At 45.9% G+C, this 15,606-nt stretch overlaps 1 protein-coding gene across 1 annotated transcript in view; it reads left to right on the top strand.

Moving 5' to 3' along the window:
• Positions 1 to 14,616, top strand: part of RBM5 (RNA binding motif protein 5) — a 15,909-nt gene extending 1,293 nt beyond the window's left edge. The window contains exons 2-23 of the mRNA XM_009274781.1: positions 30 to 199; positions 2,225 to 2,294; positions 2,777 to 2,850; positions 5,188 to 5,271; positions 5,985 to 6,045; positions 6,180 to 6,245; positions 6,395 to 6,555; positions 7,730 to 7,827; positions 8,285 to 8,372; positions 8,585 to 8,662; positions 8,748 to 8,820; positions 9,338 to 9,423; positions 9,760 to 9,838; positions 10,104 to 10,195; positions 10,745 to 10,909; positions 11,383 to 11,529; positions 11,610 to 11,681; positions 12,126 to 12,305; positions 12,513 to 12,587; positions 13,076 to 13,173; positions 13,252 to 13,381; positions 13,960 to 14,616. Of these exons, the coding sequence (XP_009273056.1) occupies positions 30 to 199; positions 2,225 to 2,294; positions 2,777 to 2,850; positions 5,188 to 5,271; positions 5,985 to 6,045; positions 6,180 to 6,245; positions 6,395 to 6,555; positions 7,730 to 7,827; positions 8,285 to 8,372; positions 8,585 to 8,662; positions 8,748 to 8,820; positions 9,338 to 9,423; positions 9,760 to 9,838; positions 10,104 to 10,195; positions 10,745 to 10,909; positions 11,383 to 11,529; positions 11,610 to 11,681; positions 12,126 to 12,305; positions 12,513 to 12,587; positions 13,076 to 13,173; positions 13,252 to 13,381; positions 13,960 to 14,085 (2,273 nt within the window). The 3' untranslated portion in view covers positions 14,086 to 14,616. The remainder of the gene's footprint in view (positions 1 to 29; positions 200 to 2,224; positions 2,295 to 2,776; positions 2,851 to 5,187; positions 5,272 to 5,984; positions 6,046 to 6,179; positions 6,246 to 6,394; positions 6,556 to 7,729; positions 7,828 to 8,284; positions 8,373 to 8,584; positions 8,663 to 8,747; positions 8,821 to 9,337; positions 9,424 to 9,759; positions 9,839 to 10,103; positions 10,196 to 10,744; positions 10,910 to 11,382; positions 11,530 to 11,609; positions 11,682 to 12,125; positions 12,306 to 12,512; positions 12,588 to 13,075; positions 13,174 to 13,251; positions 13,382 to 13,959) is intronic.
• Positions 14,617 to 15,606: the final 990 nt, after the last annotated feature.

The following is a 15,606-nucleotide window of genomic DNA, read 5'->3' as shown; positions in this document are numbered from 1 at the left end:
GCTAAAAATTGGCGGTGGTTAATTCTGAGCACTGCCTTCTCAGAGGGAGCGGGAGCGCAGGAACAGTGACAAATCAGAAGATGGATACCATTCTGATGGCGACTACGGAGAGCACGACTACAGGAACGACATTAACGATGAAAAAGAAAGCAAAACCATCATGTTACGTGGCCTTCCCATCACGGTTACAGAGAACGATGTAAGTAGCCAGGAAGGGGCTTTGCTTTTCTTGTGCCCTGGGAAATGTGCAGCTTTGTGTCAGCAGGTCTGTGTGGTAGTCGCTGCTGCCATTTTGTTGAAAGCTGCATCATGGTGGCCCCCTCTCCAATGTGTTGGTCGCACTGCCATTTTGAATCCTAAAAGGATTTAAACTGTCACTGTTAAGTAACAGAGGTCAGTTGAATGTTAAGCAGCTTCTTTCAAATGGAGCAATCTGTGAATAGTCTTTTTTCATGCATGTTTGGATGCTTTCCCTAAGAGTGGATTTTAAAGTACCTGCTCTTTTCTGCTTTTCTGTATAGCAGGGTAGAGGCAGATTTTTTTTTCTTCTTCTTCTCCCCTCCCCCCTGCACATGGCAGCTGGGAGAGCGAGGGAGGGAGGGAGAGAGAGAGAGAGAGAGAGAGAGGAGGTACTTACTTGAATTTTTCCGGGTCTTCATTGGGGCCAGAAGTTCTGACTGGTGGGGTTACACACAGACACCAAGCTCCTCAGCTGAGTACGGCCCTGCACAAAGCTGCTTTGTGTGGGTACAGCTGTGGGAGTCATAAAATGGCTGCTGTGGAGCTGACGGAGCAAGTACAAATGAGCTTGGTACATGGTTTATCTAACTTTTTTTGATAGATATTGAAGGTGATCAGCTTTGAGCTTTCTTATTACTGTTTTCTAATTTTTTTTCTTCCTTGCTGGATTATTTTGATTGCCAAGGTACAAGCCTACAACTGTTATTTGAGGGGTAGGTGGGAATCCTGTAAAAGCCGAGCTATTCCAGTTTGTTTTCAGACAGACTTGACCTCTGCCTCTTTATGCATCGATTATTAACACAGAGAATCCTTTTGCACCATTTCTGCAATGGAATTTTTTTTGTTGCTTTGTTTTTCTTGATTATTTACTATCCTCCTAATACTGAGCATTCTTTTTAATCATTGTGTGCTGGTCTAATACTTTCGTAAGTGCTTGATAAAGTGTAGGCTCCTGCATCCAAATGAGACAACCCAGTCAGACATTACACAGAACACTTGAGAACAGTTTTTGTTTCTGAGGTATTAATGCTGTAGCTCTACAGTTGTGCAAATAACCGTAGCATAATTTATGGGAAAGTTTAATTCTGGGCTCATCTTTAGAGTGTACGTGATGCATCTTGGAACTACTAGTTGTTTTCTTAAGTTAACATTACTTGACACTTCTGATTGTGTACGTATTTTTTCAGCTTTTTCCACTTTTCATGAAAAAAAAGCTACTTGTACTGAAGAGGTCGGTTCCAGTCAGCATGTAAACAGGCAGCTTTAGATCAGTTTTGAGTCTGCCGAGCAGCCCTGTTGTATGTAATGTAGTTTGAGTTCTGTAAGAGCGGCTAAAAACCTCCTTTTGTCTTCTGCTCTGATATTAAAAAATTAGTTAATGTTTCTTTTTCCTGTATGCCTCTCCATGGTAATTTATGTAGCCTGTGCCACAACTTAAGCAGCTTTGTTATGGCTGAAGAACTGATGTCTCTTCAGCTTGTTCTTTGACAATACATTCTTCACAAGTCTACTTTATCCCCTGAAAAACGGAAGGGGAACTGTTAGAGAACTGTAGTGTGAAGCTTAGGAATACATACATCATGGAGCCTTGCAGTATAGCGTTCTTGTTTTTCTTTGCTAGGAGCCAGGGGTATTTAGATATGCAGTGAGAGGGATGCTAGCAGTGTTCTTCATAAAAACTTCGGAGCAAGCACAGTATTTGCCAAATCTTGCACAAATAACCTTGGAACACAAGATCGTAGTGATTCAGATTCTGGAAGATTCTGTGGTCTAAGTGAAGATGACGGTTGTTATAGTGTAGCAAAGGGCAAATGGGTTCTCCTGTTAGGTTCTCCCAAAGGTTTTCTTTTTCTCTGACGTAGTGTTGAGGATTTTATGTTTCTATGTACCTCTTGTGTGTACTGTAAGGTAGGTTGCTTCTGTGACTGTCCTGTCTGTCTGCCAAGATGTGAAAATTTAACTGTCTGATTAAAATCTCACACAGATTCGGGAGCTTATTGAGTCCTTTGAAGGTCCTCAGCCTGCAGACGTGAGGCTGATGAAAAGAAAGACAGGTGAGAGCTCTTAATCCAGTTTTTGACATCACCTTCCTCTTCCCCAGCCCAAAAGAGTATCCAGAATTGTCCCCAAACTGCAAGCACATGCAATAAAAAAAAAAAAATAAAAGGTTTGCCATGGCTAAGGAATGTGGCTTTTTGGAAGACTTTTAGATAGCTGGTCAACATGTTAAAAGAAGTCTGTCTACAGGGGGTTTTGTTAACAGGTATTGGTAAGTAATACTAGTATAAACCCTTTTAATAGTATGTAGTCTGTTGCATGGTTACCTTTAAACATGGATTCAAATCGAGTGAAATGTAGCCACTTAAGGGAGCTTGGTTCCTTGCCATGGCAAAAAAACGAGCAGATCCCAGCAGTTGACGTCGCATTTGTAAAGCTGCTTTGTCATGAAGTAATGAAGCAGTTGGAGAGAGATTCACCTGTTTTAAAGGAACTGACTAACACAAGTATCCCGTCTATATCTGAATGCTGTCTCTAGGTGTAAGCCGTGGTTTCGCCTTCGTGGAGTTTTATCACTTTCAAGATGCTACCAGCTGGATGGAAGCCAATCAGGTTGCTTCACTCACCAAGTCTAGATATTCCTGAAAATGGAACAAGTCTGTACAGTTTAAAAAAAAAAAGGAAAAAATAAAGGTGGAAGGAGTGGTTTGTTCCATAACAGTGATTTAAAAGAATAAAAGCTTTGTATATATTAAAATTTGTAACAGGAGGACAAAATACCAGGTAACATTAGGAGAAAAAAAATGGCTATTTTGAGCAATCCCTGGTAAAATGTGTCATTGTTTTAAATTACTTCATTTTGATTTAATTGGCTCACGAAGGTTTAGCAAGTAGTCCTTAAAAAAATCCTAACTTACTTCCACCTGATGTTTCCTTCTCTGTTGCCAGAGAAGGCACCAGATCTTTGCATTACAGTGGTATTAACCCTGAAAGAGAAGTGCCAGTTCATGGCAATAGTGTGTTCCCCCAGTGAAAGAGGGAGAACTGGCTCTTGTAGAGGAAAAGCATGTTTATTCCAACTAAATTTGGTGGAGAGTGAGTTCTTGCGTACATTCTGCTATGTATTTTGGCTTTTTTGGAGTATGACTTGAGGAGGAGCCAAAATGCAGTAAGTCCTCTAGTTTCTTTTCCAATGAGATTTTCCTGTTGCACTGCAAACAGTTTCACTGGCTTTTGCTCCTTTTTGAATATTCATAATCTGTTTTAACAACAGAACTTAAAAATACTCTCAAAGTGAGCAAAGTGTATCAAGCCATTGTTTTTTTTACAAGCGAGTTTGATGTGAAGGTCCCTGGGCAGCATGAGGAACTGTATTCTGCTCTGTTGGTGTTATGCATAAATAAATGGCACCGTAATGGGATTCATAGGCAGTTAGTTCCAGCAGATGGAAGTTGTCTTGTGCCCTGTGCTGGAGTAGGGTTTCACGTGTCTCATACCATGGGTGATTTCCCCAACCAGAGAGCAGCGTTCAAATTCTGTTTTCCTGACGTGCTGTTCAGTAGGGTTGGTGGATGCAGCGGGAAGATTTATATCAAGAAATTAATGCTGAGCATGTTTTCAGAAACGAGATAATTTTAATATATACAAAGCTGTACTGATGCATAATTTATTGAAACATACTCAAATTCACTCCAGTAACCAGCCACCCTAGTAGCAGGGAAAACGTAGAATCTCCCCAGCAGCCCGGTTGCTGACTGTTAGATGAAAGAATGATGTATTGCAACTGTGCCAGCAGCTTTTCTATGTGTGCATATCCAGTGAGTGCTGGGCCCTCCAACCCTCCCTCCTGCCGGTAGGAGAAATGGCTTTGCCCTATTTAGTTGTGCAGAATGTGAGAGCCTTATTCATGCTACATGCTAGATCTATGTCAGACCCTGTTATCAGAAAAGCCACTGGTCCTGACACTTCTGTGGTACCTCTGCAGTAAGCCAACCTGCTATAAAACTAGTTCTTCTATTAAAATGTCTGGGGTTTGGCCTCTAATACATGCTTCCTCAGACGTACTTCCACCTGTCTGACTAAAATACGTGGATGGCCATATTTTGAAAGGGCATTCTGCATACCCACGCTTGGCAAAGTGTGAGGCTGAGAATCAAGGCTTCTTAAATAGATATAAATTCCTAACTCCTCTAAAGTCAGAGTGAGGGGACATGCTGAAAGCAGCATGAACTTTTCCTACCCCTGGAGAAGCTTCACTTGCAGTCTAGTTACTCATTTTGGAGAGCTCCTGCCTGAATGAAGAACACAAACCTATCGTGCAGGCTTCCAATTGAACTGATGCATTAGTCAAAGGAAACCACTCTGAGTTACGTTTCAGTTGATGGCACTTGTAATCCAGCCTCCAAGAAGTCTAAGCAGGGTCCCTTTGGGAGGAATTACTGTATTTTCAAAGGGACACTTCTGAAGAATGCTTGGAAAAGTAATCCAAATGTGGTTGTTAAAAGGTCTGGGGTATTTGGAGTAGGGGAAGAAGTGAAGCAGTCACCTAAGGACATGTTTAAAAAGTCGCTCAGTGCTATACCAGAAGTGAATAGAAATGTGGGGGCAAAGAGACTCCTAAAAATGTGTTAATCCTGAATGCAGCAGGTTAGGACTTTGTCTCCTTCGAGACACTTCCTGGTTCCATGTCAGCGCTTAGTGTTTGGCAGCTTTTTCAACACTCCCTGATTCCGTTTATCTTTGCTCCACATCCCATTCTCTTACTGCCCTCGTCCTCCTCTCTGCAGGATTGGATGGGCAGGGTGTAGGTGGCGGTGGTTGTCCTCCACATCCTCCCCATATGTTGTCCATTTAATTCAGGAGCACTGATTCCTCCGAAGGGTGCTCTGCCATGGGAAAATGGACATGTGTGCCTCGATACAGGAATAATTGAAACTACTTTTTTTGCAGAAAAAGCTGGTGATTCAAGGGAAGCAGATTGCGATGCACTACAGCAACCCCAGGCCTAAATTTGAGGACTGGCTTTGCAACAAGGTACAGTGCATGTTTTTACTGGAGGGAGTTTGTCTTAGCCTCAGTGCTCTTCACCAGCTCAGTGGTTTGTACCAAGTGATGCATGATTCAGACCCGCTCGTACTGCTGGTCCATATGACATCATAGGAATAGTAAGACGCAGGAATGAAAAGGTTTTGTAGCTCTGGTGACAAAGTAGATGGAGTGATAGAGGTGTTGCCCCAGAAGACAAAGATTGGGCAGTGAGCTGTACTAGAATACGAAGTCGTTAGGTGATGACTAGTGTCAGATTGCTGCTGGTCTGCTGCATACTGTTGTGCGCTCCTTGTTTGAGCCCCCCTAAGTGGAGATGATTTAGTCAGATGAAGACCAGGCTGTTTTGTCAGGCTTTAACCACGCTTTTCTCCCCCAAAGATAACTTGTTTTCCAGCCTGTGTTTCATTTTAACATTGTGCTTTTTAAAGTAGTTAACAGTGCCTGGGATTGTAAATCGGAGACCACACAGTTAAAATAACTAAATAATTCAGGAAGACTAGGAAAGAGGTAGCTGGGATGTTCTGAAAAGCAGCTGTGATAGGGACAAGGGTGGCTTTTGCTGTTCTCGATTACTCCGGTGCGTTTAGCTTTGTTGTGGTACTTTTGTATGAATGTCTAATTTTCATTGTTGTACAGCAAATGCCAGAATGGTTGCTAATTACCTGAGTTCTTAACTAGGCCTCTCTTGTTCCTCACAGTGCTGCCTTTACAACTTCAGAAGGAGGCTAAAATGCTTCCGCTGTGGAGCAGACAAATTCGGTACGTTGCATTGATCTCTTTGTGGGAGACTATGTAGGAAACAAAGTTCGCTGTGGGTCCTAGGCTGGCTTGTGAAATGGGGTTTGAGTGAGCGAGCCATATTGTGACTACAGTATTTCCCTCTTCCTATGAAGATTCAGAACAGGAGGTGCCACCTGGAGCAGCAGAAGCCGTTCAGTCTGTGGATTATTACTGTGATAGTAAGTTATCTTTGACTTATTGTTTAATGCTAAATGTAAACACAGGTACTAAAATCCTTCCTGTACCTCAGACTGCCCACTGAAGAACTTAAAGTGCTCTGGAAAGCCATTATGTGCACAGCTAATGTCATACTTTCTTTTCTCCTTAGCCATCATTCTCCGAAACATTGCTCCTCACACAGTAGTGGAATCCATCATGACTGCCTTGTCTCCGTATGCATCTCTGGCAGTCAATAATATTCGTCTTATCAAAGACAAGCAGACTCAGCAAAATAGAGGCTTTGCGTTTGTGCAGCTGTCTTCTGCCATGGTGAGGGCCTTACTGATGTGTTGGAGAGAAACAGCTTTTTAACGTGCTTCGCATTTAGAGCCTTTGAGCTGTCTGAAGGACTGCCCCAGTTCACCGAGGGTTAATTGACACTCAGTGTGTCAAAGCCTTTCATCATTAGCTGCAGTTTGGAAAGAACGTGGTAGGATGTTGTGAGCACATTGGAAAGCTATTTTTGTAGCAGAGTGCTGTTCTGGATTGAAGGCTAGCTTCACACTTGGATCACAAAAATAATGGTCTGGGATTGTGTTTTGATCACAAAAATTAAGGGCTGGGGCATAGAATGTGGGAGGAGGTGCACAGAATTGGGCTTCTTTGACCTTGAGAAGGGGGAGGAGGGGGATCTTGCTGCTCTCTGCAGCATCCAGTGGGAGGGTGTAGGGACAGCAGAGACACATTCTTCTCGAGGGTATGCAGGGATAGGAATGTAGGCAACAGCCATGAACACTTGAAACATGGGAAATCGCAGTGAGGTACAAGGAAAACCTCTTAACTGTGAGGGAGGTCAAATATTGGGACAGGGTCCCTGAAGGGTGGTAGAATCTCTGTTCCTGCATATACGAAATTCAGTCAGCAATGGGATCTGTTTGGACCTGCTTTAGGCAGAGTGGAACAGTTCATTGTTTATTGGAAGAAATTTTTTTACGCTGAGAGTGGTGAAACACTGGCACAGGTTGCCCAGAGAGGTGGTGGATGCCCCATCCCTGGAAACATTCAAGGTCAGGTTGGACGGGGCTCTGAGCAACCTGATCTAGTTGAAGATGTCCCTGCCCACGGCAGGGGGGTTGGACTAGATGACCTTTAGAGGTCCCTTCCAACCCAAACTATTCTATGATTGTTGGATGAAAACGGGTGCCTGATCTCAGTCTCTGCTGGCCTCCCTTTTGGAGTAATTTGGGGCAAACATCTGCTTTATAAAGCTAAGATTTTAGAACATGTTTAATACTTGGTGGCCCAGGGAAACCCGCGCTATTTGCACATGGGCTGTGATTGGTCCCATTGTGCTCTTCTAAGTGTGTATAGTGTGAGGAGATGGAGGTGTTCTTACAGCTTTAGCTGCTTTCAGAGGCACGTATGGGAAAAGGTGGGGCTTTGGGAATTTCTCAATCCTCCTCAGTAACCTGCCTTTCGTAATAATGAGTATTTCTTTTTGTAGGATGCTTCTCAACTGCTGCAGATTTTACAAAGTCTTCAGCCACCATTAAAAATTGATGGCAAAACAATTGGTGTTGACTTTGCAAAGAGTGCCAGAAAGTGAGTTCTGATAGCAGTTGATTATTTCCCCCCTCTCTCCCCCCCCGTTTGCATTAAAGATTTGTAGTTGTCACCCAGGCTTTTAAGTTCACTGTCATTCCAAAGTTTTGTTTCTCTTAAGTGTCTTGTGTTGCATGCATCTTGCTCTTCATTGTGTGTGAGGAGAGTGAAAACTGTTTCCTACCACCCGTTTCTAGTCCTCTGAAGATAACATCATAACTGCTTGTGTACACAGCACGCTTGTGTCCTTGGAGACCTAGTGACTTGTTCTTGACTGTACAACAATGAATCTAAAGTTCCTTTACTTGCCAAGCAATGCTTTGGCTCATTCATTACAATCAGAATGTTTATAACTGCTAAGAAATCCACGCGTAAGGGCAGACTCTACCTCATTGCATAGGGAGACACTTCAGAAAAAAGCAGTATTTACTCAGATGCGTGATTTTTGTGGTTACAGAGACTTGCTTCTCCCAGACGGTAACAGAGTCAGCGCCTTCTCTGTGGCAAGTACAGCCATTGCTGCAGCTCAGTGGTCATCCACTCAGGTATGATTTGGAGGCTGTTGCTCATAGTCCTGCTTTCCTGAAAATGAAAACGTAGAGCATATAATTTCACTGCTGGCCACTTGCTTGGTTGAACTGACCAAAGCTGCTATGACAGATCTGCTCTGACAGTTAGGCTGGAGCCTAAGCAGTATTGAAATCTTAAATGCAGTAACTTATCTGTCCCTCACAAAAACTACCTGCTCGAATTTCAGCCACAGACTGGAGAAGGCAGCACCCTTGACTACAGCTACCTCCAGTCAGGACAGGATGGCTACACACAGTATGCTCAGGTTAGTACTGGCAGTTGTGCTCTAACCGGTGGGTTGTAATTTGGGCATCTGCTCATCTTGCATTGTCACTCATTTTCCTTTGCAGTACTCCCAGGATTATCAGCAGTACTACCAAAATCAAGGAGGAGTGTTGGACACAGATGCAGCTACCATATCAGGTAGTACTTCTGACCTGTGGAGATGCTGTTGTTCATAAGGATAATTTTGCAATAGTGGTATTTTACCTTAGCCTTTATGTTAGTTTGCTGGGTGAAGGGAGGCTTGGCTCATTTTGCTCTCAGGATGTCTGAATGAGTATGTGTTAGTAGAGAACCATAACAAATCCGTTCAAGTGGGACCTCTAGTCTGTGAGATGAGAGAGCAGCGTCTGTTTCAGACTATTGATAAAAGCCTTGAACTCATGAGAAGTCTGTAAGCAGCTCTAGACAAATCTTCAGTGCTAGCAGCTGTCAGCGGCCAGGAATCACTGACTTTGGGAGCAGAATATTTCCTCCTGAAAAGGAAACTATTCCTTGTCTGGGTAGAAAATAACCACTGTGTATCTGTCTCCTTTTGAACGTTTATTGCCTTGTTTGGCTGCTGGAGCTGAAACTGTAAGCAAAGTAATTTTAGCCCTAGGATGAAGTACTGTTTTACAAATTAGTTGGCTTATCCATTGTTGCTCTCTGTTGGCAGGAGCTCCGGTCACTACCACCACAGCTGCAGTTGTGTCCCAGAGTCCTCAGTTATATAATCAACAGACAAACTCACCTGACTCTCCGGTAATTACAGCACTAACTACTCCTTGCTTTCAATGCCAGGGTTATGTGGGATATCTGCCTTAGCTGTGGCCTTTGCTCTTTGAAGTGGGTGGTACAACAAAGCTGCTGAGTGTCCATGGGTTAGTCACAGTGCTCGTGGTCATAAGTCATCCGCCATCTCTTTTCTGTGGTAGTTTTGTTCTTTGTTAAAGTGCTAAGTGTACTGGTGAAGAGGAGCTAGCTCTTGTATGTGTGGTGTGGGCTGCTCATGCCTTTGCTCTCTGTCCTTGTTTTCTTGCGCCTTGGTGACAGACTTTTCTAACTGAGGTTCCTGGTTTGGGGTTTTTTTTTCCCCAGACACAATCAGCACCACCTACCACTAGCACTCAGGCACAAACAGCTCCCCCGACTGGTGTAGTCCCTGGAACCAAGTACGGTAAGCAATTGGGCGTTGCTCTTGGGGACAGGTATCTGTCACTGTATAGCAAGAGAGAGACTTGGCTTTGGCCGAGTGCTCTATCGCCATACGTCAGTGTTGAAGCTGTCCCTGGAGAGTGTATTCTGCACGGGTGATTGAGCCCTTTACAGACATGTCTGCTGTCGTGGCTGCTAATAATCTCAGAATTTTACCTGAAATGTAGAAAGATACCTGTCTGAATTCGACTGGAACGACCATGTCCTGCACTTTAATTTTTTTACAGCTGTCCCTGACACTTCCACCTACCAATATGATGAATCTTCAGGATATTACTATGATCCTATAACAGGGCTCTACTATGATCCTAATTCCCAGGTAAACACAAGTTCTTCCCACCTGTCTTAACTGTTAAGGTCCGTTAGTTCCCTGTCTCTCATCATATGAGTGCAGTTAACTTTCTGAGGTGCGCAAATTGCCAAATGTAGCAGATAACTCTCAGCAGTGCGTGTAGGGCTGGGACTTGACTTCCCTCTGGTATAGTCCTTCATTTTTTCTCTCCTTAATTTTCCTCCCGGTTTGGCCCATATAGGATTAGCACTTGTCACAGACACTGTAGCTGAGCTATTTCATTGTGGAGTGCCCAGCAAAGTGCACCCAGCTCTGGGCTTTGGTGGCTCATCTCTTGGGAGAGGCAAAAGGTTCTCCATAGTGCCATTGGGCAGCATGGCTGTGTTTGGGGACAGAGGCTTCAGCCGCTTCATGCCTTTTGACTCCTTTGTGGCATCTGCAAAACTTGTTTGGACTCTGCAAAACGCCTTCCCATTTGATGCGGTAGTCTGAATCAGACAGCTTGCTTGGGTTCTCCCTTGGACGCTTAGCTTGTATGAGGCGTTTAACTAACTGACTCTCTTCTCTGTCCGGCAGTATTACTACAATGCCTTAACCCAGCAGTACCTTTACTGGGATGGCGAAAAGGAGACCTACATGCCTGCTGCGGAAGGTATCGCATACCAACAAACAGCTACCACAACCACCACCAAAGAAGTGAAGGAGAAGAAAGAGAAGCCTAAAAGTAAAACAGCTCAACAGGTAAAAGACAAAATGGGATCGTAACCGGGCTAAAGTCTTCTGTGGAATGGGATAATAGTTCTCTTTTTTCATGACAAAGGAAATCCTAGGTTATTCGGTGGGATGCATGCGTGCAATGTGCAGGCATTGTAGAGGGCTGAGGAGAGGTGGAGTTGGCAAGGCTTCAGTGCAGAAATAAGCTCTGCATAGGAGGAACACATATGGAATCATGCCAGGACCAGTGGGAGTATAACTGAGCTGTCACTTAGAGGATTAGATTGGTAAGAAGGGTTCATACAGTAAAACAAGCAAGCTGCGGTATCTTTGAACGCTGTATACAGGGAAACAGCTGCACTACATCCAGTGTCCTGTGATTTAAAAATAAAAGGTAGTGGGTTGACTTGTTCTGGAAACTGTATGCAAGATTGAATCTGTGTCATAGGAGATTGATAGCTGTGGGGGGAGCTGTCTGAGCAAACCACTCTGCATTTCAGATTGCTAAAGACATGGAGCGCTGGGCAAAGAGTTTGAACAAGCAGAAAGAGAACTTCAAGAATAGCTTCCAGCCGCTGAGCACCAGGGAGGAGGAGCGGAAAGAGTCGGCGGCTGCAGATGCAGGCTTTGCCCTCTTTGAGAAAAAGGTGAAGGTTCTGGCAATAGTGTGCAGCGGGGTGTGGCATGGCAGAGGGCTCGGTGCTCATGGCATTCTTGTCTCATCCAGGGAGCTCTGTCTGAGAGACAACAGATCTTGCCAGAGGTGATGAAAAATGGGGACGATGAAAATCCGCTGAAGGTGAGCATGAGATACCTGACAGAGGTATTCCCAGAGGTTACTGGTAAGGCACTTTAGAGGAGGCCTAGCGGATACTTGCTTTCCAACCTGGATTTCCATGGCATCATCTGTGAAAGGTTGTGGTGGTTACAGTGGTCCGGTGCCAGTGCAGTAGGCTGGGTGACTGAGGTACGCTGAGAAAAGCTGTGACTTCTTCTAGCCTCAAGAGCTCAGTTGAGGTTTTGAGGTTGCTAAAAACACTACTCAAATTGTTGTTTGGCTAGTGGGAACTTAGTCTTGCAGCCACTGCAGTGGTTCTTCTGAGTTGCATTTCATTCTTGGTAATGAGAGAGTGATGCCTCTCCTGTGCAGCAAACACATCTACAGCCTCTGTGTTCCCTTTCTGGGCTCTCCTCTGAACTGTGGTGACACTCCACTCCCCTTAACACTGTCCTTCCTTTCTAGCGTGGCCTTGTGGCTGCCTACAGTGGTGATAGCGATAATGATGAGGACTTACTGGAAAGAATGGAGAATGAGGAAGAGAAGCTGACTGACTGGAAGAAGATGGCTTGTCTGCTGTGTAGAAGGCAGTTCCCAAACAAAGACGCTCTGATTCGGCACCAGCAGCTGTCCGACTTGCACAAGGTAGTTGCACTGTGCTGTCAGGAAGGTACTTGGTTGCCATAATTCAGTGTGTAAACCAAAGCCATGATGCATGTTGCTGTTTGGAAAACTGTTCCTCTTACAGCAAAAACAAGTTGCAGGTGGATTGTTGCTCTCCCAGAAGTCAGCTACTTACGTAAAAAGAGCTGTTGTGCATTTCATGTTAATGTGAATCTCTTCTTGTTTCAGCAAAACATGGATATCTATAGGAGATCAAAGCTTTCGGAGCAGGAACTTGAAGCCTTGGAGCTGCGTGAGAGAGAGGTCAGTGTTGAGATGAGCAGATGAGTAGCTAATGGAAAACCTGCACAGATGATACATTGAGCTCTCCTTATCCTGACACACGTCACTCGAGATAATCCTTGTAAGCCAACCCCTTCTTGGGTCAAGGTTCAGAGCTGTCCTGTTACATGGAGAGAAGTGTCCCATATCCCGCAGCTACTGCCTAGCAGGGAAGGGTCCTTCCACCTCTAGCTCAGGGCTGCCAGACTGGGACCAGAAACCTTTGAGTGGCAATCAACAGCTAATTCAGCAGGTGTTGGGACTGGGCTCTTCCTACCCCAGGTGCAGGTTCTGATGTGCTCCAGGGACTTGCGTTTGAGGTGGTTCTTTTTGTGGTGTTAGCCTGCTAAAACATGGCTTGACTGCAGCGGACAGCTTTCTGTAAGAGTGGGCATTTAGCTTACTTCCGTAGTTCAAAGACGAACAAAAGTGTCTTTAAATCAGTACTAAATCTGGTTCCCTCATTGCAGATGAAATACAGAGACAGAGCAGCTGAGAGGCGGGAGAAGTACGGCATCCCAGAGCCCCCTGAGCCGAAGCGCAAGAAGGTCTATGACGCTGGCACAGTGTATGTATCTGAAAGCTCCTCAGCGATTGCTTCAATAAACTATGAGCAGTTCGTTTAACTTGTCTCTTCTTCCTGCAGTAATTACGAGCAGCCCACCAAAGATGGCCTTGACAACAGTAATATAGGCAACAAGATGCTGCAGGCCATGGGCTGGAGGGAAGGCTCCGGCTTGGGAAGAAAATGTCAGGGCATCACAGCACCCATTGAGGTGAGTAGAGATGGATGCTTCCTTGATGAGGTTTGGTGCCTTTTTTTTATCCAGAAGCACTTGCTGCTGAAGATGTCTTGTGGAAGAAGCTGTGCCATCTGCAGCAAAGCTGCCTCTGTTCACATTAGCTCCCGCTCCTGTGTCCCGTTGGATGCTAAAGCTGGGGCAGAGCTGGGACTCGGACAGGCAGGGTTGTGCTTCTGTCTGAAGTCTTCTCCTGAGGCGCTGTGGCAGCGGGCCTGCACTCGTGCTGCGTACCCCGGTGCTGCTTAGGGTGGGCTGCCCTCCCTCCAGCTGTTGGCTTTCCTGGGTTTGTCTGTGCTCTGGGTTATGCTGTTAGGAACTGTGTTCCGTGTGGTTTCATTTTGGCTGCTGTTGGGGTGGGGTCGGAGCGGTGTGAAGCCAGCAAGTATGGGGTTCTGTGTGCAGTCTGATGTCTTGGTGTCAGCATTTACGGCTGCATGGGATCCCCAGGGGAGCTTGAGAAGCTGGCTGGACTGGTGGGTTTTTCTGTGGTGTCCTGCGTGGTGGTGTGGCCTCTCGCTGCAGAGCTGAAGCGTGTCTCTCTTCCCTTGCAGGCCCAAGTACGAATGAGAGGAGCTGGCTTGGGAGCCAAGGGCAGCTCCTACGGTGTCTCCACTGCAGATTCGTACAAAGACGCGGTGCGGAAAGCCATGTTCGCTCGCTTCACGGAGATGGAGTAACGCGCTCTGGCCCACAAAGCACTTGTTAGCCAGAACTGACTGTTAAACTCTGTAGCCTTGGTGGCCTGGCTGTATTCTGGTTATGGTTTAGAGTTGACCATTTCATTCCCTTGGACTTTTTTCCCCTCTCGGCATGTAACACTTCCATGAGCAGATTGTTGGAACTGCCCCAACTTCATGCTGGAGAGCTCCTGGTTAGACCAAAGGGGATGCTGATCTTTATACGGTCCTGTATATAGTGTAATGTATTTTGTGTTTGGAGCGTGTTGTCCAGATGCTGCTCCTGCCCTCCAGAGCAGGGGCAGGACCCGTTAGCTGTGGTTTCACACCGTCTCTGCTCTCCTTTTGTTGTATTGTCTGTCTGGTTTTTTTTTGAGAACTTTCCTGTACATTTTGTATGATACATCTTTGTATAGACTTTTTGAAGACTTTGATTCTAGTTGCCAGTTTGGCTCATTTCCAAAAGAAATACATCCAAAAATGATCCTATTTCTGTTTCTCGGTGGGTGAATGAAGAATAAGTTGCCAATGCTACTTGTCCTCTCTGTGGTTCTGCTTCTTCCTTGATGAGACTTCATCCTGGAGTCTCTCTCCTCCACGCAGCGCTCTGTTCATCCGGGAGTCTCTCTCCTCCAACGCAGCACTCTGCTCGCCTGCTTCCTTTCGAAATACATCCAAAAATGATCCTATTTCTGTTTCTCGGTGGGTGAATGAAGAATAAGTTGCCAATGCTACTTGTCCTCTCTGTGGTTCTGCTTCTTCCTTGATGAGACTTCATCCTGGAGTCTCTCTCCTCCACGCAGCGCTCTGTTCATCCGGGAGTCTCTCTCCTCCAACGCAGCACTCTGCTCGCCTGCTTCCTTTCCTCCCTAGGCTGTGCTGTGTCCTGACTTTGATGAGACTTCATCCTGGAGTCTCTCTCCTCCACGCAGCGCTCTGTTCATCCGGGAGTCTCTCTCCTCCAACGCAGCACTCTGCTCGCCTGCTTCCTTTCCTCCCTAGGCTGTGCTGTGCCTTGTCCTGACTGTCTTTCTCACAGCTTCAGCATGGACGCTGGCTGGTGGGGGGCCAGATCTCCTTGGATCCCTTCCTGCCATAGCTGCAGGAGCAGGAGAGGACCAGCAGAAGCGTCTTCTGCAGCTTGCAGGTCCTGCTCAGGAGCCCCTGGGTGTTACCAGCTGGTCCTCTGGTGGGTGGTGGGCTGAAGGGGAGGGTGGCCAGCCTGTGTGGCACCTCTGGGGGGAGGTCTGAGCCTGGCACAGGGTTTCTGTGCTCCACCTCGGCTTGCCTTGGGCCGGCTCGGGCACAGTGCTGCTGGAGTCTGGGTCATGGCGAACCACCTCCTCTCCCAGAGGTTTCCTTCTGCAGCTGTTCGGTTACTGTCTTCGTGTTTCTCCTCTGCCTGTGCTCGTGTTTTGGGTATCACCCTTGCGTCCTCTTCCCAAGAGCCAAGATGAGCAGAGAAGGGCTCAGCCCTGACCTCTGCCTTTGCTGATGCCGTTGGCTGTGGGGCTTGCTCAG

This window comes from Aptenodytes forsteri, unplaced genomic scaffold, assembly GCF_000699145.1.
Source record: "Aptenodytes forsteri isolate BGI_AS27 unplaced genomic scaffold, ASM69914v1 Scaffold368, whole genome shotgun sequence".
Lineage (NCBI taxonomy): Eukaryota > Metazoa > Chordata > Aves > Sphenisciformes > Spheniscidae > Aptenodytes > Aptenodytes forsteri.
The sequence above is the reverse complement of the archived record's forward strand: the minus strand, read 5'-3'. Positions and strand labels throughout refer to the sequence as shown.